The sequence below is a fragment of the Nesoenas mayeri genome, assembly GCF_963082525.1.
Source record: "Nesoenas mayeri genome assembly, chromosome: 10".
Lineage (NCBI taxonomy): Eukaryota > Metazoa > Chordata > Aves > Columbiformes > Columbidae > Nesoenas > Nesoenas mayeri.
The window spans coordinates 20,682,490-20,705,663 of record NC_137560.1 but is presented as its reverse complement, the minus strand read 5'-3'; the positions used below and the strand labels follow the sequence as shown (position 1 = coordinate 20,705,663).

General features: G+C 41.2%; 2 protein-coding genes across 2 annotated transcripts; one reads left to right on the top strand and one right to left on the bottom strand.

The window, feature by feature from the left end:
• Window positions 1-2,451: 2,451 nt before the first annotated feature.
• Window positions 2,452-10,200, bottom strand: CHCHD4 (coiled-coil-helix-coiled-coil-helix domain containing 4). Its single transcript, XM_080350733.1, has 3 exons — window positions 9,992-10,200; window positions 7,975-8,073; window positions 2,452-3,875 (listed from the first exon to the last, which is right to left on the bottom strand). The coding sequence occupies exons 1-3, from the start codon at window positions 10,011-10,013 to the stop codon at window positions 3,583-3,585; spliced, it is 414 nt and encodes a 137-aa protein (XP_080206859.1). The 5' UTR covers window positions 10,014-10,200; the 3' UTR covers window positions 2,452-3,582.
• Window positions 10,201-10,307: 107 nt separating this feature from the next.
• TMEM43 (transmembrane protein 43) lies at window positions 10,308-22,485 on the top strand. Its single transcript, XM_080350511.1, has 12 exons — window positions 10,308-10,441; window positions 11,183-11,332; window positions 12,369-12,503; window positions 13,222-13,316; window positions 13,833-13,882; window positions 15,212-15,281; window positions 17,082-17,152; window positions 17,318-17,439; window positions 18,007-18,081; window positions 18,163-18,264; window positions 19,734-19,851; window positions 20,841-22,485. The coding sequence occupies exons 1-12, from the start codon at window positions 10,430-10,432 to the stop codon at window positions 21,041-21,043; spliced, it is 1,203 nt and encodes a 400-aa protein (XP_080206637.1). The 5' UTR covers window positions 10,308-10,429; the 3' UTR covers window positions 21,044-22,485.
• The last annotated feature ends 689 nt before the right edge of the window (window positions 22,486-23,174 follow it).

Genomic DNA, 23,174 nt, shown 5'->3' with positions numbered 1-23,174 from the left:
TTCTACCTATTTAGGTGAAAACTTTCCTCAAAGAGATTCATTGACATGTGATCAGATAAGTGCCTTAGATGAACAGGAGACATCGCTGTAAGGTTTAACAAGGACATTCTCAATAAGAACTGCCTAGGATATAGATCTTGTTTCCAACACAGCCCTGCCAGATCCCCAGATCTAATGATCCTTAGAATGAGCTGCAAGATAAACATCTCCCTCTAGACACTGTTGTGTATATCATTCTGGCTGCAGGGAAAAAGGGAGGAAAAAAAAAGGTCATTTTCACACCTGAAGCAAGGTCATCTCTCTAGGAAAGTTACTGAACACAAGTTAAAGTTCGGTCTTTGAAATGCTGGTAGGCTGTACTGCAGAGGAAAGCAAAAAAAAAGAGAAACTTTTGAACACATTCTGAAAATGCTATTTATCTAATTTTAACCACTTTTCAATGCTTAACTATGTTTTATAATATATTTTATGTTAAAACAATCACCTCTAAGAGACAAGTTTTATATGCAATCTTTATCCACATGAGGAGATGAGACACATCCTCCATGGATTCAAGTCTAAGTTGATGGCAGGAACAACCCCATCCTAGCAAGCAAGTTATCCCAAGTTATATATTAATTTGTGGCCTGCATCATGCAGGGGTTCCAGCCAGTTGATAACAGTTCTACCCGCCTTCAAAACTATGGCTTGTTTCACCACTGCATTAACTCCAGAATTACAAGAGCATACAACAACTGAATAAGAATTATTAAAACTGGAAAACTGAAGTATAACATAGTAATATTGTACAAGGCAGTATTTTAGGATCAGTGATAAAAGTCTGGAGGATGAATACAATTAAAACCACCTCTTTTTATTCTAAAAAGTAAATTAATAAAATCCGATTGGGATTATACCTGCACATAACTATTCAGGGTAAGTAATTTGTACTAAAAACATTCTATTACATCTACACGTGGCTCATGTCTTGTTAACAGTCCGTTTGCACTAAACTCTAACAAATATTTAATCACAGTCAGTACATCAGAGATCAATTAAAAGGCATGGAATTAAATGAAGAGCATTTATTCCATAATGAAAGCTTTCTTCCTTCCCATGAATGAAGAGTAGGTGAGGAGAGTGAGAGACACTTGGGGTCTTTTTCTGTAGTCCAAGTTACATCACTTCCACTTTTAAGGGATTATGCAGAACTAAAACGCAGTGAAGTGATGACAGTTACGCTAGTTTCTAATTTGACAAGGATAGGAGGAAAAAAAAGTGATAATTTCGACAAAGACCTCTTTAGGAATAGAGCTGACTTCCTTTCTCAAAACACTTTAAACACATTACATAGTGTTTTTCCACAGTAAGGCCCTTTCACATATTCCATATTTATAGTGGATCTAGCACAACAGGTTACCAAGCCACAGCTGTCAGAAAGAAGCAACTCCAACCTAAATATACCTTCAAATACGTTAGATTATATGCTGCATGTTCCCTGTGTCGTGTTCAGGTCTTGAGCTACTGTTGGACCAGGATTCTTGCATTTTATGTTTTGTACACAAGTGCTATAAATACTGTTACAGAGGATAAATCCAAAACCTGTAGGGAATTGAGGCAACGTGGGAAAGAAAAGAATAGTGGAAAAAAACAGGAGGCAAACCATTCTTAGAACAGAGCACCCCTTCACAAACAGCTCTTGCTTCTTCACAAATAATACACTGGATTTCCATTTGAACAACCAAAAGCTTGGGTGCTTGTGATTTTTTTTTTTTAATTTGGTGCCCAGGGTTTATCTGATTGCCTAAGATTTCATTTTCATGGGCCAATTGCCTAAGTGCCAAGGTTTATCACTGCTGCTTTTGTGCCCATTTACTCAAGTTAACTTGGCATTCGTCTTACTACACCTGAAAGAGTCACACTGAGAAGCTCTGTCACACTTTGTTTCCCTTAAAAGCAAAGAGATGCTGAGGGTATCTGCTGTCCACGGCCTCAGAACTGAGTAGCTGTCAGCCTCTTAATTGCCTACAATTTTTTTTGAGGCTCCAAATATAAAAAAATACATCAACAGCTCAAAGACACCGTAAAATGTAACAGAAATTTTCCTCTAACATTCAGAAGCATCATCACTAACACTGAAATAACTTATGCAAGCAAGATACCAAAACATTATATGGAAGCAATGCTACTGAGGACTCCAGGCTGCTGCCCACAGAGACGGGCAAGTGTTCAAACTTTACCAGATGTACTGGGCTGTATTACTGCCACTACAACTTTTAATGCTTTGCTTAAGTTTAACCAACACATAAGGAGAGAAAAAAACTCCAAATAATCCTGCAATGAATGGTTACTAAAGCCACATGTACAATTTGTTTTGTAATACATTTCTCACAGCCTACATTTTGTTAGGAAAGAAAAACAGTGTAGCATTCCCTTATGTGTGGGTATTAAGCTGTAATGAATTACTACTAAATTATTTGCACTGCTAAAGTAATTTTCAAATATTTTAATAGCTGTTCAGGTCCTCTCTAGTGCTGATTCATGATCCATACTCTACTATTGCTACAGAAAATACTCTGCATTTTTTATACTTCTCTGCCTTGGCTGGGGATAAAAGAATTGGACACGAATAAAAATCCACCAAGCTGGAACAACTGCTCTTCACAACCCACAAACCGATTAAAAGGCTGCTTAGAACACAGAAGAGTATCTCAAATCCAAGCAGTGTTAACAAAAAAATACATGACAGGAACAGGAGCTTTTAATGAATGTAAAAAGTATTTGCTTTTTAATATGTACTTAAGTCACAGTATCTGTTTTGAGACCATTATACCAGGTAACATTTTCATTGTGTTCTCAAAGTATTTTGCAAGAGCCTGTCTATACACTGATGGAGCAGGTACTAACTAAAGGAACCCAAAAACTGGTTTCAGAGCAAAAAAATAAACCCAGTGATCAACATTCATTCCATTCATATCAAAGGTTATACAACACACCATTTTTAAAATGCAAAAGCCATGACAAGAAGTAAATGAAATCAAAGGAGATAAACATTTCAACACTTTTCTGGCACTCCTAACCTTATCCCAACAGTAAAATGCAACCATAAACAAAAAATTGAAATTATTTTACAAATTCTAGATTTAGGCCATTTTCAATGTCCTCTATCACTCTGGAAAAAAAAAAAATCTTTAAGGAAATCATTTAATGCAATTTCTATTAATAGAATAGAATATATTTTAAAAAGCAGCCATTGATCAGAACCTACTGAAATGAAGACAGACCTGGTATGCTAGTGGAATTTTAGTTGAAAGCTATTTGAAGACATTATTCAAGTCAAAACTCCAGGAGAACTTGAGGGTAAAAAACGGTTGTTAAAGTTTTAACTGTGTCTGATAGCAGGTTACACAATACACACACATACTATGCAGTATTTATTTGCAAGGCTGTAGCACTGAGATTTCTCCCTCAGCAATAATTTACTATAATACAGTGTATAGAACAATGGTGAAACATTTCTTGACGATTCAAAAGACAGACATACTGCAAAAGTCCAGGTCTCTGAAAATGAGAAATGGAGACAACAGCCTCCTTGCATCTTCATTAGCTAGAGCCCTTCTCTTCAACAGCAGAAGCCTCCATAGGAGTAGCTTCCAAATCTTTGCTTGACTTCTCTTTTTCATCATTTTCATCCTCTTGAGGGTAAAGATCTGGGTATTTTTGCATGCATTCCTGCATGGCACGGAATTGGTCCACACAGTCTGATCCCTTGATTTCTTCCGTGCTATAGTGGAAACAAGAAAAGGCTGACTTGAACTGTTCCCCACAGGGACCACTAGCCATTCCACCCAGACACGGGCAATTCCAATTGATATCTCCATTGGGCAAGATCAATCCTGAAGAAACGAGAGAAAAGAAAAGTTAAGCGCTCCTTCCAAAAATTGATTTGATTCAGCAAAAGCTTCTGGGTTGTCGGTGTAAGCTGAAGTACTAACAATGTCATATTAGTTCTGTAGCTTCAAGGGTGCTGAACACCTTTCTCTTCCTGGCCAGCCTGTTTCTGTCGCTGATCTGAATGATCCTTCACTGGGCAGAAGGGTGACTAGTTCTACATCTGTGCCTGAATTAAGTCTTGCTCCCTGGACTACAGACCACTGAGAATATCTAAGGAAACTGCAAAAGCAGATCAAAGTCAGTCCACTCGCCAGACGCTGTCAGGGGAAGAAGTGAGCCTTAAAACTGTGTCATACAAGTCATAAGAATTTAATTCTGGTATTAAGACTAGAATTCTTTTAAATCAAGTTGGATGGATGCATTTTTCTTCTCATTTTAAATGAAGGCTGGGATACTAACTACAACTTTCCCTCTTAAAATTTGAACTGGAAAACCAGAATTACAAAAACAAAAACCAGTTTATTTGTAAGGCACAGATTAAGTCACATACCACAGAACACAAGGAAGAGCAAGAGCATGCCAGCCTGTCTGGTTCCCAGAAACCAAACTGCGCTTCAGATCACTAATGAAAGTGAATTAGGTCTCATTTTAGACTCTAAACGGGAACAGCTGTAAATTTCTGCTCTGGAACAGTTGAAGTCACCACAGAAATACTTCAGTGATGGAAGAGCAAGGTGAAGATTTATATGGGCATATGTAGTTTCAAACATCAACTGATTTGCACAATGAAGTTCAAACAGCAAGGCAGAGAACTCATTTCCTCTCTAAGTTTTGGAAAAGCTTTTTAACAGTCAGGTATAGAAAAGTAATATAACAGACTCAGTCAGGTGGGCTTCTAGAACCTCTATTACGTTGCTCTAAAGCAACACATCCCACCCCCTTCTCTACTTTGCACAAGTATATATGTAATTATGGTCACATATGAAGAACAGGAAAAATACTGTGCTGTGATCCAAGCTCCACTTTTCTCCACTTTAACAGTTTGCTCTCCTGCTCTGCAGGAGATTTCTCTAACTTTGTGTCCAGGTTGAGTTTCTGCAGAAGCCAACAGCATGTGCATAAACCTGAAGTTTAAGTTCTTTCTCTTTAGGAGCAGGTATGAAAATACCATTGTCAGAGAATAAAGTTGCATTAATTCTGACCCAAACATGAAATTGAATTTAGAGCCTGATGTCACCTAAAATACTCCCACAGAATTCACCAAGCCTACTTAACTGTCTTTGTCAGCTGGGAGCATGAAGTTCTAGACACCAGGTTCAGTCCCACTATCATCTCCTTGGACACCAGGCCACAATATCATTAATCTTACATGCTGGTACAGCAAAAGCAGTTCAATCATATTTACTGACACATTATAAGGAATGAAAGTAAAGTTTTACTCTGATTTGCAATTCATCAGCGACGTGCTCTCAATGTGGTTCAGTAGAAAATTACACCAAGTCAGTGAAATCTCAGTGTTGATCAGTCTCCTTTTCATTACAGAATGTAACAGCCTCCTTAGCATGATTTAGCTAACTACAGCAATACTGCAATTTTCCATAGGTCATTCTTTAATCAGCAGGACAGTTTTGTAAAATATCTGTAATTACTGCACTGAGAAGATATACGTAGTACTGTACATCATGGTATCTCTAGTTGCCCAGAAGAAAAGAAGAACTTTTGAGACATGGAAATGGATGGCAGGTGCCAGGGTCATTATTGTCAAGGATGACAAAGCAGAAAGATGTTGATCAGATAGTGCAGAAAAAAATACGGCTTGATTTGTAAACTATATTTTGAAGTCCTTTATTTCTCCTCACTAACACCAACCAGCCATTTTAAATGGCCATTTTTCTAATACTTCAAAAAGAAAAAAATAAATTAATTTTGAAATGTTCCTGAAGACATCACAGCAATAAAATTACTTGTAAAATAATTCTCTTAAAAATAAATTGTTCCCTTTAGAACCAGATCTGCCTTGTAAGCATGCAAATTTTAACAATATGAGTTATCTCATAAACAAGTCAATCTTGTACATCACATGAGCATTGATTTGCACCTATTTGATCACTGAAACAGCATCAGTTTGGGTTATATTATTCACAGAAACCATGCTTAAAAGAAAAAGATTAATAATGCAAGCATTTCCTAACTGATAATTACAGTAGAATGCACACTTCAATGAGTCAGTGTATCAGGTAGCTTAGAACACAATTACAACGGAAACAGATTTAATGCATCACTCTCCCTGAATTGCAAGTTTGCAATAGACGGGATTACTATTTTTAATTAAAAATGAACTGAAACTTCTTTCAAATGCAGCCTGAACCTCACTGATCCAGTGGGTCATAATCTACTTGAGCCTGGGCTTGGGGAAGAAAAAACAATCCTGTTTACATCATAGCAGATCAAGACTTGCATTAGCAATTAACTGCTGACATCACACAACCTAATCACTTGTCTTAGTACTTGCTGTAATGAAGTCGTCCTGTGGTTCTGAGAAGCTTCTTCCCTGTTATATGGCAAAAGTTCCAATAACCAATTTATCTGCCAATGATTCACAACATAAGGTGACATGCACATAGGAAGCACAATTGAAAGGGGCATCATCAGTCATAAAACCCCTCCTGTACATCTGATCATTCATCAAGTTCTTTCTTAAAAGAATTAGGGTTTTTGCTTCAACAGTCCTCTGTGGGAACCACTTGAAAACTGTCTCTAAAATAACACAACAGGAACAACCCTGGAGAAACAGAGAAAGGAGAGGACAGCAACCATCTGTGTTTGAGGTGCAATTCCGTAAGTTTTACAGCAGGAACGCTATTTCAAAACTGCTGCAAATGAATTCTTAATTTGTTTCCATCAGCCACAGCTGCTAAAAGGTACATAGAGTGAACTCATAGATACACTGCAATATGAAATGCTAACTTGAACCTACCCTGCAGAGCAATATGGTTCAAATTAAACTACATACCATATCAGCTAAGAAAGAGACCCTGTGTGCTCCAGCTGTGAACTGTGCTTAAATACTGCCCTCTACAGGTCACAGAGCCACCGGCATAACTTTCACTTTCAAAATTTCAAAAAGGGTGAAGCATTTACTTCTATCTCAGCTGAGCTGAAAGCAGTGAGACCACTTCACACAAAAAGGCTAAAAGATATATAAGCATAAAGGCAATTAGAAAGAAAAATAACTCAAATTCACAGATGTTCACGACAATTTCTCAATGTAGGGCAACATTTATTTAATTATCATGATAGGAAGATTATTTCATTTACCCACTAGGAACAACCTAAAATATGCTCTGTGCAATCAGAACGTTACAAGTCTTGATCTCAGAAATATTCTGCTCTCTTAAAGGTTAGATATACTTCATACAAGAACTGTAATCTTCACTGAAAATTTAACTTACAAGTTAAATTTCAAGACAAGATGTTACAACTGAAAACTGAGTAATTTGAACTTACCTGTCACATGCCACTGAAAGATATTACTACCAGTTATTGATTATGTTGCTACTAGTATAGTACAGGATTGGTCAGATATAATTGTTGTTAAAATGCATATTCAGAGATCACCAAATTGAGCAATTTCTGCTGCATGCAGGCAGGTGAGCAACTCCCATCAGTGACACTGATATGTAACTCACTTCAGCTTCTGTGAAAACTGCAATTCGTCATTTAAAACAGTGAAAAAACAACCATAAATTTCACTGGTTAAGCTCTAATTTTATTAATAAAAGAAAGGAAGGAAAGTTTTTTTCTGGATATCTCTGGCTACTAACCAAAACTACAACTGATGCATTTGAACAGACCACGTTGAAAGATCATTGAAAATGTTGAAAAAGAAAAAAAAATCACTCTAACAGAAGCATGTTCTTTGTGATGTCTTATTTTGGAAGGTAAAACTGCTGAGAGTTTGGGTGTTTATCTACTGAAAAAACAGCTGCCCTCAGTCTTTAAAAATGAATGAATAATTTGTTCCTACTTCATACAAGGTTTTTTGTTAGAATATGATATATGTAACATAACACTCCTTCAGTTCTTCTACTTACTACTGACCTTGTTCTTCATAAGGGTCATCAGGGTCATCTGCAACCAGCTCAGCACTGCTGGGTGTCTCATGGTCCTCCTTGGTTGCAAATATAATTCTGTCTTTTCCTACCATGTAAGAGACAACAAGCCAAATTTCAGAGAAAGCCAAGACATGAGTCATTTATAAACCTGCTGAACACCACAAGGTAATGAGATAGTATGATGTATTAATATTAACAGTGAATGAGTTCTGTTGTACTTGTCAATCACCTTCAATCAGAACAGTTGTTGGTTCAGAAGAACATGTACACAACCGAAACTCTATTCTTCTAAAGCTCCTATTTCCACAGCAACATACTGTACTAGCTGTAGATCACAGTGCAGTTCATTGAACTGTGAAATTAAAAAACTGTTTCTAAACAAGCTCAAAGTACTCCAGGACTAACCTGTTCCAAGGGGTTAGACAAAAAAAGGCAGAATGAAAGAAAAGCTACACTAAGTTACAGGAAAGTGTTCAATAGGATACTTTTTAATAATAGTACCCTCCATTAAAGACTAGTGTAATATTTTCCAGTAATTATCTGAATTAAATACTGAAGAGGACCTTAACAGTGTAGAACTAACTGTGTTGAAAGCTACTAGGAACATTACCAAAGACAGGAAACCAACTCAGCATATCTTGATTTAACAAAGAAGTTCTGTGGCTGGGTTGGGGGAAGCTTGTCTGGAAACCTGAGCAGTTTTCTAACAACTTTGTGAAACTATGAAGAACACTGAGGCAGACACAGCAGAAGAGAACAGCTGCCTGAAACTCTTCTGAAAACACAACTGAGTATTAATTGAGTGCAAAAAAAAAACCAATGGTGAGCTGCCCAAGAACTTCCTTTCAAATTCAAGAAGGCCACTACAGTGACTCGGCATATTAGAAATTAGTATCTTCTTGTCCCTCAATGTGACCTCAACTAGCACATGTTCAGCAATTCCCTTTACTTCGCTCAGTAACCAATATGCATTTAAACATGTCTGAGAAAACAGATAAAACGAAGCTCTTTTTAAAAGGTAAGCAGTTTCCTGTCAACTCTGCATAGCACTCCAACAAACTTCACAATGTAGACTGCCCAATCATTTTATAGAATATATGTCTAGAAATATTTAAACTCCAACCTGTGTCACTGTAATTTTGCAGGGTGCCATAAGACAGCTCACAGATCTCACAAAGATCCAAGATGTTGTTAAAATAAATAAACTAAAAATATAAAAGTCCACAGGTCACAACCACCTCACCAGAGTTTACAATCAACAGTCAGTGTGCCAAAGTTTTTAATTTCCAAGTGGCATTTGGAGCTATAGTATGGCTTTTTTCCACTTTGGAACTTTACTTTTTGTCACTGTACGTTAATTAATGGGCTGGGGGGGGAGGAACGCATCTCCCAGGATATGAAGTGGTCAAGCCTCACAGATACAACCCATATAATATAACATCCCTACTCTACTCACCTTGTCCACCTACCGTGTTTGCCTTAAAAAAGTTAAAAAAAAAAAGAAAACACAAAACAAAAACCAAACCACAAACCACACCTCTGGCCACTTAAGCCAACTCGGTAGAAATTTAACCCCTGCGGGAAGATCCCGCCCAACAGCTCAGCCGCCCCATGGCGGAGCCGGGCGGGCTGAACTCCGCGCCCCGCGGTGCGCACATTCCGCGGCCATTTCGCGGGGATGTTTCAACACCCTGCAGGGCAGCATCTCCTCACCCCGCCCGGCCCAGGGGCACCCGCGGGCCCCTGAACGCCCTCTCACGCCTCACGGCCCAAACCGCCTTCCCGCCTCCCGTGAGGAGAAAGGTCGGAGGCAGCAGCCGAAGCAGCTCCTCCCGCCGCCACACGCAGCCCGCGGCCTCTTCTCCCCTCAGGCTGCGCCTTCCCCTCAGGGGCTGAGGTGAGCGGACAGCCGCCCCACATCGCCCCCCCTCCCACAACCGCCTCATGGAGAGCACGCTCGGCCTGTCCCCGCGGCGTGACATTGTGGGGACACCCGTGCGCACCTTCTTGCCTGCAGTAGGACATGGCGGAGCCGTGCGGTGCCTGGCGGCGCGCGCGCACACTGACCCGCTCCGCTCCTCCTCTACCGCCGCCACAGCACCGGGCAGCGGCGCGCTGCTCCACGCGGTGACCTCCCGCCTCCGGAAGCGCCTTCCCTGCCCGCCGGCGGCCGCTGACGCACCTCCTGCCGATGGCGGCCCGAGGGAGGGAGCAACCCGCTCCGTGAGGCGCTGGACTACCACTCCCAGGATGCCCCGCGCCCGGCTACATCCGTGAGGAACTACATGTCCCGGCATGCATTGCGCGGCGGCAGGAGCGCCGGGTGAGCCCTGAGGAGGAGGGCGCGGCTGCGGCTTCGGCTTCGGCTTCGGCTTCGCGGTTCTTGCGGTGGCTCCTGCGGGCTCCCCGGGGTGGTACTCGGCGAGGGCAAGAGGCTCAAGATGTCGAGGAATGTAAGTGCGGCTTGGGCTGGTCCTGGCGTTACCCCGCGGTGCGTGTGGCGGGTCCCTGCGTCGGCCTGTTCCCGCTCCCTGAGGCGAGGGGCCCTGCGCAGCGGGGCCGCTGTCCCAGCCCGCCTCACGTCCCGAGGCGATCAAAAGAGAATCCTCAACCCTCTGTCTTGGCTGTGTGTGCTAATCTGAAGTTACTTCTTGGTTATTTCCCACAGCCAGTGTACACAGAGATAACCCCTGGGGGTTTCATGCTTTAACGTGGCACTGACCAGGACGACAAGAGCAATTTTGTTTTAAGCTATCTCGTCTTGTTGCTCTAGATGCAATTATTTTAAAGTATGCAGGCACTTACCATCGGGGAGGTAACATGGAACTTGTTATTTATAGCTATGTTTTAGTCACTCTGGAATTCAGGAGTATTACTCAGTTTGTCAGGGGCTGGATCTGGGGTGTGGACACCAAATAGGGAACCTAGAGACAGACTGAAAAAAGCTTGAAGGAACATGTTGAACAACTGTCATTGCGTTTGTTTTTTTCCGTTAGGCTTAAGTTCTATTTATTGACTGTGTTTCCAGTATCAAAAGTGTAATGAGGCATTTAATAAGTGTAGGAAAGTTTTGGTCCGAGGCAAGAAGTGCTACCCTGTAAATCAGCAGTATTACCAAAGCTAAAAGACATATTTTGCAACATAATGCCTTTCCCTGTAACCCAAATATTGCCTTTTGGGTTTATCTCCAACAGTTCTCTGACACAGGCAGCAGAAAAGAACATGTCAAAATCACAAGTGAGGCCAAACCGGGGTTCCTGGAGAGGCTCAGCGAGACTTCTGGAGGCATGTTGATAGGACTTGTGACATTTCTTCTGTCTTTCTACGTTCTTTTTACCAATGAAGTAAGTGAAATACTGTCAGTGTTTATGCACAGCTTTAAAATGTCACAGCTGAGGTGACGTTCAACTAGTTTTGCGTTTATAGGCTTACTAAAATGGTCATGTCAAATATTTATTACTTCACACAGAAGAAATGAATGCTATGTTTCGAGAACCTGGTGCTTATATTTGGGATATAACAGAGAGTAAAATCATTGGGCCACAGACTGTCTTTTTGTAGAACTGAGTGTGGTAGAGACTCTGGCAGCGTGTGATGAGAGATAAGATCCAAAACCTGTGAGCTGGTGCAGAAAGAGCCTGTAGTATCATTGAAAGAGGGTTGCATGAGCCAGACATGTTCCAGTCTTTTCTCTTTTCTTGGGATAACATAACATCCTCATTTCTAGTGTTGTTATAACTGTATTAAAGGAATTCATGCTCTATGTGGCAAAACTGTTATCTTATGTCTCGGGTTTTAGACTGAAAAAATGATTAGATTAAGCAGGGAATCCTAACACCCTGCTGTTGCAAACATACACACTTTTGGCAGTTTTGGAGTGGGGGAGCAGAATTCTGTGAATTTTCACTTAAGACTTCCTTTTATACCTCTAAAGAGGAAAAATAACTACTACAAATTTCAGTGACTTTGCAGGAAAAAGCACACTGTAATAGGATGGTAAGGTAAGGAAAACTTCTGCCAAGTAGTCATATGGGTCTGTGGAAAAAGGACCATAATTGGCATAATTTTTGCAGTTATTTGTGAACAATGAACAAGGTAAAAGGTGAAGAGCAATAACTCTGGACCCATGTAGGAATTATCTATGTATGTTTGAGGAGCTTAGTAAATGCGAGTGGTCCTGCTGCATGGATAAGAAGTACTGCCCCAAACTGTCAGACATGGAGAATGAAAGTGGAGAAGAGTGTTTTGAGAAAATGTCTTGAACGCTGAGTATATGAGCATTCCTTGTGGTCTTCAGATCACATATCTGTTAAGTTTTTTCACAAAATTCTTCTGTGCCATCGATTCTTCACAACTTGATTTTGCTTTTCTTGATTGCAGGGGCGAGCTTTAAGGACAGCCAAATCTCTTGATGAGGGACTTTCTCTTGTGATCCCTCTTAATAACATCCACAGTGTGTCTCAGCAGAATGAAGGGAGATTGGTGCACTTAGCTGGCGCTTTGAGTACGTCTAAGGTAAATAAAATAATATCTTAAAAATGTATTTCAGGCTTGGAGGGAAGGAAATAAAAGTATTTGCCAATTAAAATTATGTTTGATATCCAGGAAGAAGACATGTAGCTTCTCTCTTCCCCTGCAAGCATTGCCAGCTACCACCCAAAATTTGGCTCTTGGCCTGGAATCAGGGAGATGCTCTACAGCTTTGAGCTCCCTACTCCTAAGCAACATGCTGCCTCTGCCTGTATTTACCTTCCCACTGCCTTTGGTGGATAATTTCAATCTCCTTTGTATAGGCAACCTGTTGCATGTTCAAGATACTGTAAAGTCTTTAGGCTCTTGGAGTACAGAGGCTCTGCAAGTTATGACTTTTCAGTAGTGATGATGTTTTCCATGGTCAGTTGCATTGCAGAAGGTTACACAGCAGCTTCCAGCAAAATAAAATCTCGCCCTGATTTAAACACTTAAACCTGTGTGCCATTAGCCAGCATTTCTGCTTTTATTCTTCACTGTGGCAATAATTTTTGATGATGGTTCTTTAGGTCAGACTTACCAGTGATATAAGGAGATGCTCTTTTTTGTCTTTTGTAACGTTTATTCTATATTCAACTGTGTGTAATGTAGAATTAACTATGTACAGTGAGGTATGTAAATGGGTTTGATAATAAAGCACAGTGTTCGAGTTTGTGAGGTATAGCATTTATCCTGACTTGTATTTTCTTTAATTTTTAAATAGCCTTTGTTTGATCCCAGCTATGGCGTCTCCATCCAGGCTGTCAAACTTAAGCGTAATGTGGAAATGTACCAATGGGTAGAATATGAAGAGTCCACGTAAGTGAAAGAAATCCTTAAAAGTTGTTTGTAAAGCTATTGTATTAACAGGATCCATCACATTTTCTTTTCTCACCCCCCAAAACATCTAACAAATCTTTATGGCAGGGGAATTCTAGAGCTCTTGGGTTTTTTTAGAGAGTCGCTTGAATTTCCTTGGAGTCATCAGGTCTTGTAGATGGTCAATGCTGCAGAATTTGCATCTGATAAGATTTGGGTAACATCTGAGGCCTTTTTTCAAATGTTTCCACTCCCTCTGATCTAGTCAACACCTCCTTGTTGGCAACCTGGGAATAAAAGGGTTGTGGCTGTTTAGCATTTTTGTGTAATTTTCTTCTTGTACAGAGAATCCATGTCTTCACAATAGGTAGTTCAGAGAAGAGTTAGTTTACTGGTAAAGTTAAGTTTGTGTTGCCACTGAGCTGTCTGTGCATTTCATGTGTGAAGTATGTTCTGCCTTGAGCAGGGGTATGTGTGTGCACTGTTTTAATTCTCATCCTTGCCTTTTCTTTGCAGGGAACATGAAGAGAATGGTGAGATTAAGAAAGAGACAAAGTATTCATACAGTAAGTTGATCAACAGAAAGTCCCTTTTATGCATGAAACTTTGGACTTTTATGTGTGTGTACTTTGATTTTTGTTGTACACCCTGTATTTTCTTGTTCAGAAAGAAAGGAATGTGAAGAAATAAGCAAAAATTCTGTTTCCTAAACCAATGTCAAGACCTCCCTTTCTTGAGGTAACGGAGATGAAAGTTTGTGTGCTGTTACCAAGTAGCTCCTACAGAAAGTCTTGTCTTGGAGCTCCTGGAGGTTCAGAGGAGCGTCCAGGGACAGGATGCTCTGGAGATCGGACCCAAAAGGTCCTCAGTGACAGGAGATGGGAACGTGTTGAAAGTTGTGCCCGAGATTACTTTTAAGAAGTAAAATAATTGGGCATATGTCAGGCATGAGCAGAAGAGAATAGACAGGGAAGAGCAGCGTAGCTCCAGCCTGTCAGCGTCTTGAGAGCCTGTTTAGGTGTCATTACCAGCTAATGAAAACCGTCAGCACCTTCTGATGTGTGCTGTGGCTTTTGCCAATTGCTTTTTTGGCAGGAGCAGAACTGCCAGCATTATTCTGATCTACCCAGTGGCAGAAAAACACTCTGAGTCATCGTATATCTGGAGATTGGTCTCTGAGCTTCATTTATCTGTGATTAAAGCACGTGGATGTGTCACGTGGGTGTGCAGCAGTTTCTGGGTGTGATCCTAGAACCAGCCCAGCTCAGTGAAGCATTGGGCCCTGCAGCATGGAGATACATAAGGAGCAAAGCTGGTGGTTGTGAGCTGTGGAAAACAGGCCTACACTGGCAAGGAACAAAAAGAAATGCCATTGGAAAAAAAAAAAGTGTCTGTCTCAAGACTGGTGGATTCTGTTCAGTAAAAGTCTGTGTGTTAGTAGATGCGGTGGGTTAATTTTGGCCCCGGGCCCGCAGAGCCACTTGCCTACTCCCTCCCTCAGCGAGACTGTGCAAGAGACTGAACAGAACAGGAATGGGAGAGCTCGTATGTTGAAATAAAGATAAGGAGATCACTTACCGGTTTTGCCATTGTGGGCAAAACAGACTCAATTTGGGGAAAATTAACTTAATTTATTGTCAATTAAAATAAATATTTAATTGCTGATTCAGGTGTTGGGTAAACACGTTGTTTCTCACCCTTGCACAGGCTCAACTTCAGACTCCTCTCCCCTTGCCCCCCCACCTTGTTGTTGCCACATACATACTTTTATGTAAACGTTATTCCTGCAAGTGTAACTTAGAACTGATTCATTGATTTAAAGGTGTCTTCAGTAACTAAGATCTGAGTAGCGATTTTTCGTGTTTCCTCCACAACCTTCATATCATTTTCTTTAGATACCGAATGGAAATCAGAAGTCGTGAACAGCAGAAACTTTGATCGAGAAATTGGACACAAAAACCCAAGGTAATTTACCACCAAGCACAGTCCCTCTGGATTCTTTCACTGTCTCTGGTTAAAGGTGAAAGCTAAATGATTAATCTTCATGACACAGTGAAGCAGTTGGAAACTGTTGGTCTTTTGGTAGCAGGGAGAACTAACACACAGAGAGATTGGAGAGTGATTCAAAGCTGCCTGGTGGGACCAGAATTAAGCTATCCATTAGTAATTATTAGGATATTGTTTTATTACCTCTGGAGCATTTGGTCCCCACGTAGGAGAATTTCAGTTGGTTTCTTTCTGACTTTTATTGTCTGTTGGTGCAGTCAGTTACTAATTCTTTCCTCTATTACAAGTACAGAGTTAGAATAACAGGCATCTCATGAGCTCGCCATGCCACTTGCATGCTGCTTTCTCTAAGGTAGCATGCGTGAGCTCACAGGCTTATTTGTGGTGATTGCCCATATATAATTTGTTTCATATATTTCTCATCTGCAGCATTTTAGTTACACTATGATGTGCCATTTTTAATGCTAAGTTTTAGCTTGTTTGTCATTCTCGCAGCACCTGCTTGGATCCTTAGGATGCAGGATGCCATCTGGCAAAAAACATCATGTGTGAGCGAAAAATACAGCTAGAGAGATAATAGGACCAGGATTTTAACAAAACCAAACTTAGCCAAATCTCCAGAACTTTGTTTTGGTTGAGTTGCCTTATCCAAATTTTCTGTCCTTTATTTGGAAGTACTTCAGGAGAGAAAGTGAAGACCTATGTGTTTTTGATTGTAAGTCCCCACTAGACTTGTATAGAAAAGAGATAATGGCAAAAAGGCTGCACAGATGACATACATGCTTTCTCTTTGCCCCCCATGCACGCTTCTTTGTTAATGAACATTCTCCAAGCGTTCTCCAGTAAATGCAAATCTCCATCTGAGAGTAAGAAATATTTGGATTTAATGCTACTACAGTCCATAATTTTAAAAGTGCTGCACATAAAACCATTTCATCTGAGTGATTGTTACAAACCAAGGAGACTGAGCAGAACTGCGGTGGATCCTTGTGTGAGAGAGCATGGTGTACACAGACATGCTGGACTTTAGAATTCATGCCTTGCATTAATGAGACTGTTTTAAGTGTGTACTGTGTGTCTTCTTCCATCCACCCATCCATCTTTTTATGCAACTGAGAGATTTGCGAAAATAAAATTTGTTGTCTCCTGCCAAGGAGATTCTAGTAGTACTGCTAGTGAGAATGAAGTCAAATCTATTAGTAAAGGATTCCTGAGTTTGGAGTTTAATTAACTTGGCCATGATGTAGCAGTACCTTTATATGGAGAAGGTTTATGATCTAGGTTTCTTAATTTAGCAGGTAAGATCTAGCAGTTGACAGTGGAAGATAAATACGTCCAAGCTAGAAATAAAGTGCATTTATGAGTGTAGATAAATGTTGCAGGAATTAATCTAGGAATGTGATTAATTAATTGCCACTCAGGAGGTCTGTATTGCCACTGAGCAGCTGCCCAAGAGCTGAACTCCATGTCGGCCCATTATGGGCTCAGTACCAAAAACAATGAAATCCTATAATGTGAATGGAAGGTCAAGCCAGGGGCTGAGACAGTTGTATCTTGTCTTATTTTAACGGCTCCAGCTCTATGAAGTCTGGACACAGTTTCTTGATGGATTTGTTTTCATGTTCTGAGAGCCATTTAGCTCTTTGAGTTTCTCCTGATGTTTGATATAATACCTTTTACGTGCTATATATTACATACTGCAGACCAAGAGTTTGATGATAAATCTGGGACTAACTGGGCGCTCTCTCTGTTCCTCAGTGCCATGGCTGTGGAGTCTTTCACTGCTGTTTCTCCTAACGTCCAGGTTGGCAGCTTTGTTCTTTCCAAGGGTAAGGATGGCTCTGCGCTGCCTTTGTGTCCACTGTTGCATCAGCGGTGGATTTTGGTTCTTTCCGCGATGACGGTCATTTCAAAGCATAATCAGGAATCCAGCAAGCAAACTGGCTGTTCCAAGTTAGACACCGGACCTGAGCTTGTTTCTTTATTCTTCTTAGGTCTTGTGGATAAAATTGATGACTTCAAGCAGTTGAGCTTGTCAAACCTTGAGGATCCACATGCTGATGTTACCCGAGGAGGAGATTACTTTTACCACAGCGAGAACCCCAGACGTCCAGAAGTAAGATGAGAAAGAATAACCAAAGTAGTGATTACTATTATGTGAAAAGAAAGTAGGGAGACATCCAATTTCTATTTAAATACGTAGAAATCGGAGTGCTTCTCTTTCAGGAAGCCTCTGATCCTGCTTCTTTGTCTTCTGTTTTCTTGAGCCTGCCATGCTTTTAAATGGAAAGACATGGGATGGTGCTGGGAGGTGGGTTCTGCCTCTGCCTTGCTGTGCCGAACAGAGTACAGCAAAGTATCTGCTTGTCAGCTTGTGCTACCTGCCCTCACCTGCCAAAAGATGAAATGACAAGGGATGAAAGTAGGATCTTATTGGTGTTAATGTGCTCTTGCAGCTAAATCAGAGGGAATAGTGCAAAACAGCATTTGAGCTACCTTTTTTCAGCTGTCAATGAGGCCTGGAAAAATTAAAGCTTGGGAATCATTCTGGGTATCCTCTGGCTTGACATAAATGTTCAGAAAAAGTGTTAACAGACAAAGGGTTCCCTTGCAGAGTTGTTTTTCCTGTGATTCTTCTTTGTAAAGAAATCTTTCCTGATTTCCAATATTCTCTTGTTTGTAGGTAGGAGACCTTCGTGTCTCGTTCTTCTACGCAGGTCTGAGCGGAGATGACCCACATTTGGGCTCTGCGGATAAGGTGAGTCTTCAGCTCTTTCTGTATTTCACAAACTTCGTTCCCAGCTCAGTAACCAGTAAATCTTTGTCCCTTTCTTCCAAGGTGACTGTGATTGCTCGCCAGCGAGGTGATCAACTGGTTCCATATCACACCAAGTCTGGAGATGTCCTGCAGATCCTGTACCCCGGGGATCTCTCCGCGGAGGTGAGATCCCACTGCACTGGGGAAGGGTTGGAACTGGAGCTGCTAGTGCCGAAGCAGCAGGGGGTTGAGCTCTTGTTCTCCTTCAGACCTGCTCTAGAAGAGGAGCTGCTTGGTGTGCACATTGGCGTTTCTCTCTCCTTTTTCTAGGATAACACGTTGTAGCCTTTGTTTGCCTTCCAGGTTTCTGCGCATTCTTTGTGTTGCAGCAGAATGTGCTTCACCCACTAGCAGTATATTATTTGCCTATAGTTATTCCTCATGGGTTTTTTAATTTTAAAAAGGAACTGTGGCTAAAGTAGCTATATATATATATATATTTTAAATCCCCTTGTGTTGCTGCTGCACATTCTTTACTTAAAAAGCTGTTTCTGTGCCTTCTCATTTTGCTTTTATTTGCTCTTTGGTAGTTTCCCACTTACACATGCAAGCATGTGATTTTTTAAAAGGTTGTGTGTAAAATAGCAAACATCAGGCTTTAATTAAACAAACCATAGGAGCTATCCTCTCTTCAGCTGCTAATAACAGGAGTTTAGGCTTGTTTGAAATGTTTATTGCTGTTCTGGCTGAGAAAGAACCTTCAGGCAGAGCATTATGCTCCAATAAATCCTGCGTGCTCCAGCAATTTGGTGATTCATTTACTCTTTTTAGTAGGTTTGTTTCCATTAATGATTGTTTTGTGCCTTGCTGCAAAAATCTAACGTGTGAAGAACTTACAGGAGCTCCCAGAAGCATTTTAAAAGGCTTTTGTTTTGAGAGTAGCAGCAGAATCTCTGCTGGGAGCTCTGAATCTTTATTAGACAGAATTTTAGGTTTTTTTGGAAATGAATAATTTGTAGAGTATGTGTATGTGTGACTGACTACTTGTACGTACCTTTTCCCATTAAGTTCTTTATTATGTTACATTTTATAGAGCCAGAGGGGCACAGAACCCATTTTTCGAAAGCCTTACTCAGAATTCTCACAAACAGACGCTTTGCTTTGCCCAATGCAATATACATACACCTTTTCTTTTTTCTTCCCTGTGTGCTGCTTACTTTCTTTCATCTACTTTTCCTTCAGTCATTAGTGGACGTTGTTGCCTTTTCTCTCTTCCTCCAGAGACAGTGAAGTCAAATTGTTCCTCCTTATTACTTTTACTTATTAGTGTCTTCTTTTCCACAGTCATGTTGAGTGATGTATCCATTTGCAGCCAAACCTGTGTGCTTTCTGCCTGTGGTTCTAGTGTGTTGAACGGGGCTTGTTTAGCTGTCTTCACTTAGAAAAATGTCGGTTTTCTTTGTGCTGCACTTTGAAATCTCTTGTAGTACGCAGCGATATTGTGCAGAAAGACCCTGCAGAATGAGCTGTAGTGTATCTTCTGAGAGAGAATTCGTAATGCTTTTGGCTCTGATTTGCTTGTAATACACTGAGATCAAGAGGATCTCAAAAGAAATTGAGAACAGGCTACACATAACAGTGTTTGCTTGCAGGAAGTGTTTCAGAAAGAGCACGAGAGTAACACCATGAAGACCTGGGCGCTCCGTGCCGCAGGCTGGCTGGCCATGTTTGTGGGCATCAGCCTGATGACCCGGATCTTTTACACTTTGGGTAAGTTTTTTATGGCAAGCTAAAATGGTTTAGAGATAGGATTGTAATCCCTAGAGAGGTCTTTTCTTGCTCACATATGCAATTAATTCATTTGGTCATCAGGAGGAATCTGTTTTGAACTCATTGCTTTTGATCTGAAAGTGACTGTAGGCAGTTGCAGGTACACAGGAGCCCAGAACCAGGTGGTTGTTTTGTGAACATTCAAAAACAAAAGGCAAATATCTGTTGCTGGTTCCAGAAGATCCCAGCCCAGTGCTCGCCACAGTCAGAAGCCAAAGCACACGCTGGGCTGGTTCTTTCAAGTCCAACTCAAGGTGCTGCAATCCAGTTACTTTCTACACTCATACACAAGTGGTCCCCCCAACAGGTTGTAATTAGTAGTCATGTAGTAATGTGTATTTGTGTCTAGTTATTCTACGCTACTGTGAACACCCAACAAAAAAGGGGTTTGTTTATCCTTATAGCTTAGAAAAATGTTGGAATAAAAACTTAGATAAAAGCAGGACAGTGCCTCCAGCTTGTATAAACTTCAAACATCAAAGCTGTCATTTGCTTTGTAGCCGTATGCTCGCTTTTATTTTCTTATTTACTTACCCACATACGTGCTACTGCAACATCTCTTGTTGCCAGCAATCAGTTTCTATGCTAGCACATGTTATCAGGTGCTCTAGGCTGGTTCCACAGCTGCAGGGTGTCAGCTCTGCCTCTCCAGCCTTGGACAAGACTTCAGGCTTCATTTTGGATTCAGACTTCATTTTGGATTCCTTCTTGTCTGAAGAGATGACAAGCCTGGTGTCTTAGAGGTTTAGCTGTTGCTTAATTATTATCCTTGAGGATGCTCTGCTGAAAAGCCTTATCCAGTGCTCTTGATAAATAATTTGAGTCTGTCTTTTGATTGCAATAGTTAGTGTGCAAATCCTAGGTATGAAGATGACTTTTAAACTATCATCTTGTCAACTGCTTTATCCCTTGGTTCATTCTTTCTGCAGTGGACTGGTTTCCTGTGGTGAGAGATCTGGTGAGCATCGGATTAAAAGCGTTTGCCTTCTGCGCGGCCAGTTCGCTGTCGCTGCTGACCATCTCGGTCGGCTGGCTCTTCCACCGCCCGCTCTGGGCTCTGCTCATCGCGCTGCTCTCTGTGGTTCCAATTGTGGTTGCAAAATCTCGTGTTCCGCCAAAGAAGCAGCAGTGAGGAGGAGCGCTCAGGTTTTGCACCGAATCCCGGTTAGAAACTTCTCAAGCACATTTTGGTGACCGCAGCGTGTACAGCGTATCGCAGCAGCGTGCACCCAGAGCTGCGGAGGGGGCTTGAATGCGGTTATCGATACAGGTTATCTGTGAAAAATCGGACTACAGGATGCTGTTTGTAGGATGTCGGTGACATTGATTTGGGAAAAAAAGCATTTTGGAGTGTCTGTATTGATTGTAAGTCAGTGAATGAGCAGATTTGTGCTTTTTACCACTTAGTAACCCCCTTTGCTTGAAGCACTGGCAAGACCTCACTGATAGCTGAGGCACATTGTGTATTATAAAGTGCCATCGCGTGGGCCGTGAGTTCGTCTCCTTCGGGAATCCGCGTGTGTTCCTGACAAACCCTCCCGCTGCCGCCTCTTTGTACGTGTACAGCCGTGGACGCTTCTTTGCTGCATTTGGAAGTGTACGTGTTCGAAGGACAGACGCCAATTAGTCGAATTTCACACAGCGGTAACGTCAAGTGACTTGAAATACCAAGTGGCCGGGCCAGCAGGGCAGATTTGTCAGAAATCATTGATTTTTCTCCAGCTTTTTAAGAGTCTTTGGAGTTGTTCTTGGTTAAGCATCTGAAGTGGTAGCAGGACTACACCACTGCGTAACTATTTCAGACATTTAACCTTGAATTACACTTATTTAAGGGGGTACTCTGGTCATTGACCTTTAAAAATAAAACCTGCTGCCTTGAAACAATTAGCTTTTCTATTTGAATGTATATTCTTTAAAAGACTTTTTTTGAGTGTATACTGTTTGTTTCTTTGATTTCACTTAGTAGGACGATGAACGTACTCCATGAAAATGAAATGATGGAAATATTTTTGCTTGATATTTCATAGACTGTAGTAGCTAAACGTTGAGTTTTGTGTCCTTTCAGCGGAATGTTGCCTTGTAGTGCTGCGATGGCACCTGTTGACGTATTTCTGCTGTAACCAGTACTTGGCATTACAGACTGTCTTCTTCTGGTTTTAAGTCTCTCCCCATCTTGCTAGAATCTTCCAGATGTGCCCTCCCTACACTACAGTGGTTTTGTTTTCTGTTAATTTACACAATTCAATACAAAAATCATGTCGTTTATGAAATCCAGTCGTGACCATCAGGAGAAATGTGTTCCCTGCACCAAAGGAACTTGAACATGCATAGAAGCAAGTGTTTGTTAGAAACTGTACCAAAGTGAGACCTGAGTTATAAACGTTTTGAGAAGCAGTATGGGCTTCCTGCTGCCGCCCACCACCAGCTTTACACCTTGGATTAAGGATTGCACTGGAGAGACCAGCACTGCTGCCTCACCCGGGGTGCAGGACATGAATCAGCTTTACCACGTTAGACATGAAGGTACAATTTTCTACACAAGTGCTGAGCTTTTGTATATTTAATAAAATACAGTTTTCAAAAGGTTGGTCTGTTGGCTAATTTTATTACATGTAAGTATTGTGCGTTTCATGTCCAGGAATAGCGTCCAGGTAACACGGACCGTTTGCAGCTTCCACCAGAACTGATTTGCTGTTGTTGAGAAGTGTGCAGGTGGGATGTGTTCAGGCTGCAAGTATCTCCCCATTTTGGGGAGCAGGTTCTTGGTATCAGCAGAGCTGCTGTATCTACACTCGATGTGATGAAAGGCCGATTCCCACCTACTGTGGTTTTACTCCCCATTACTACTTAAGTAACTTCCTTCCGTAAGATAATTTGAAAACTGACGATTCAGCCTGACTGGATACAGCCTCTTGTATTTTTAAAGAGGCTGGGGCTTCACCTGTGCATCCAACAGCTTAAAATACTTCTATCTTTACAGACACAGGAACGATGCAAAATCAAATATGATTCTTCTCATGGACAAGAACTTTGTGTTGCTCAAGCCCGGGTGTGCTGGTGGAGCCAAAGCTCATTTCATTGCACGTACACAAACAAGGTTTCTATGGCAACAAGTGAAACTCCCCTAAGCTACATCTTACGTTGCTTTTATTCAGAATTTGGTAACAAAGACTAAAAACTCCCAATGAAAACCCTTAACGTAAATCCAATTTGCAAGCGGTCAGGCCTGGGCTTTGTGACTCTTGTCCTTTCCAGGCACCCAG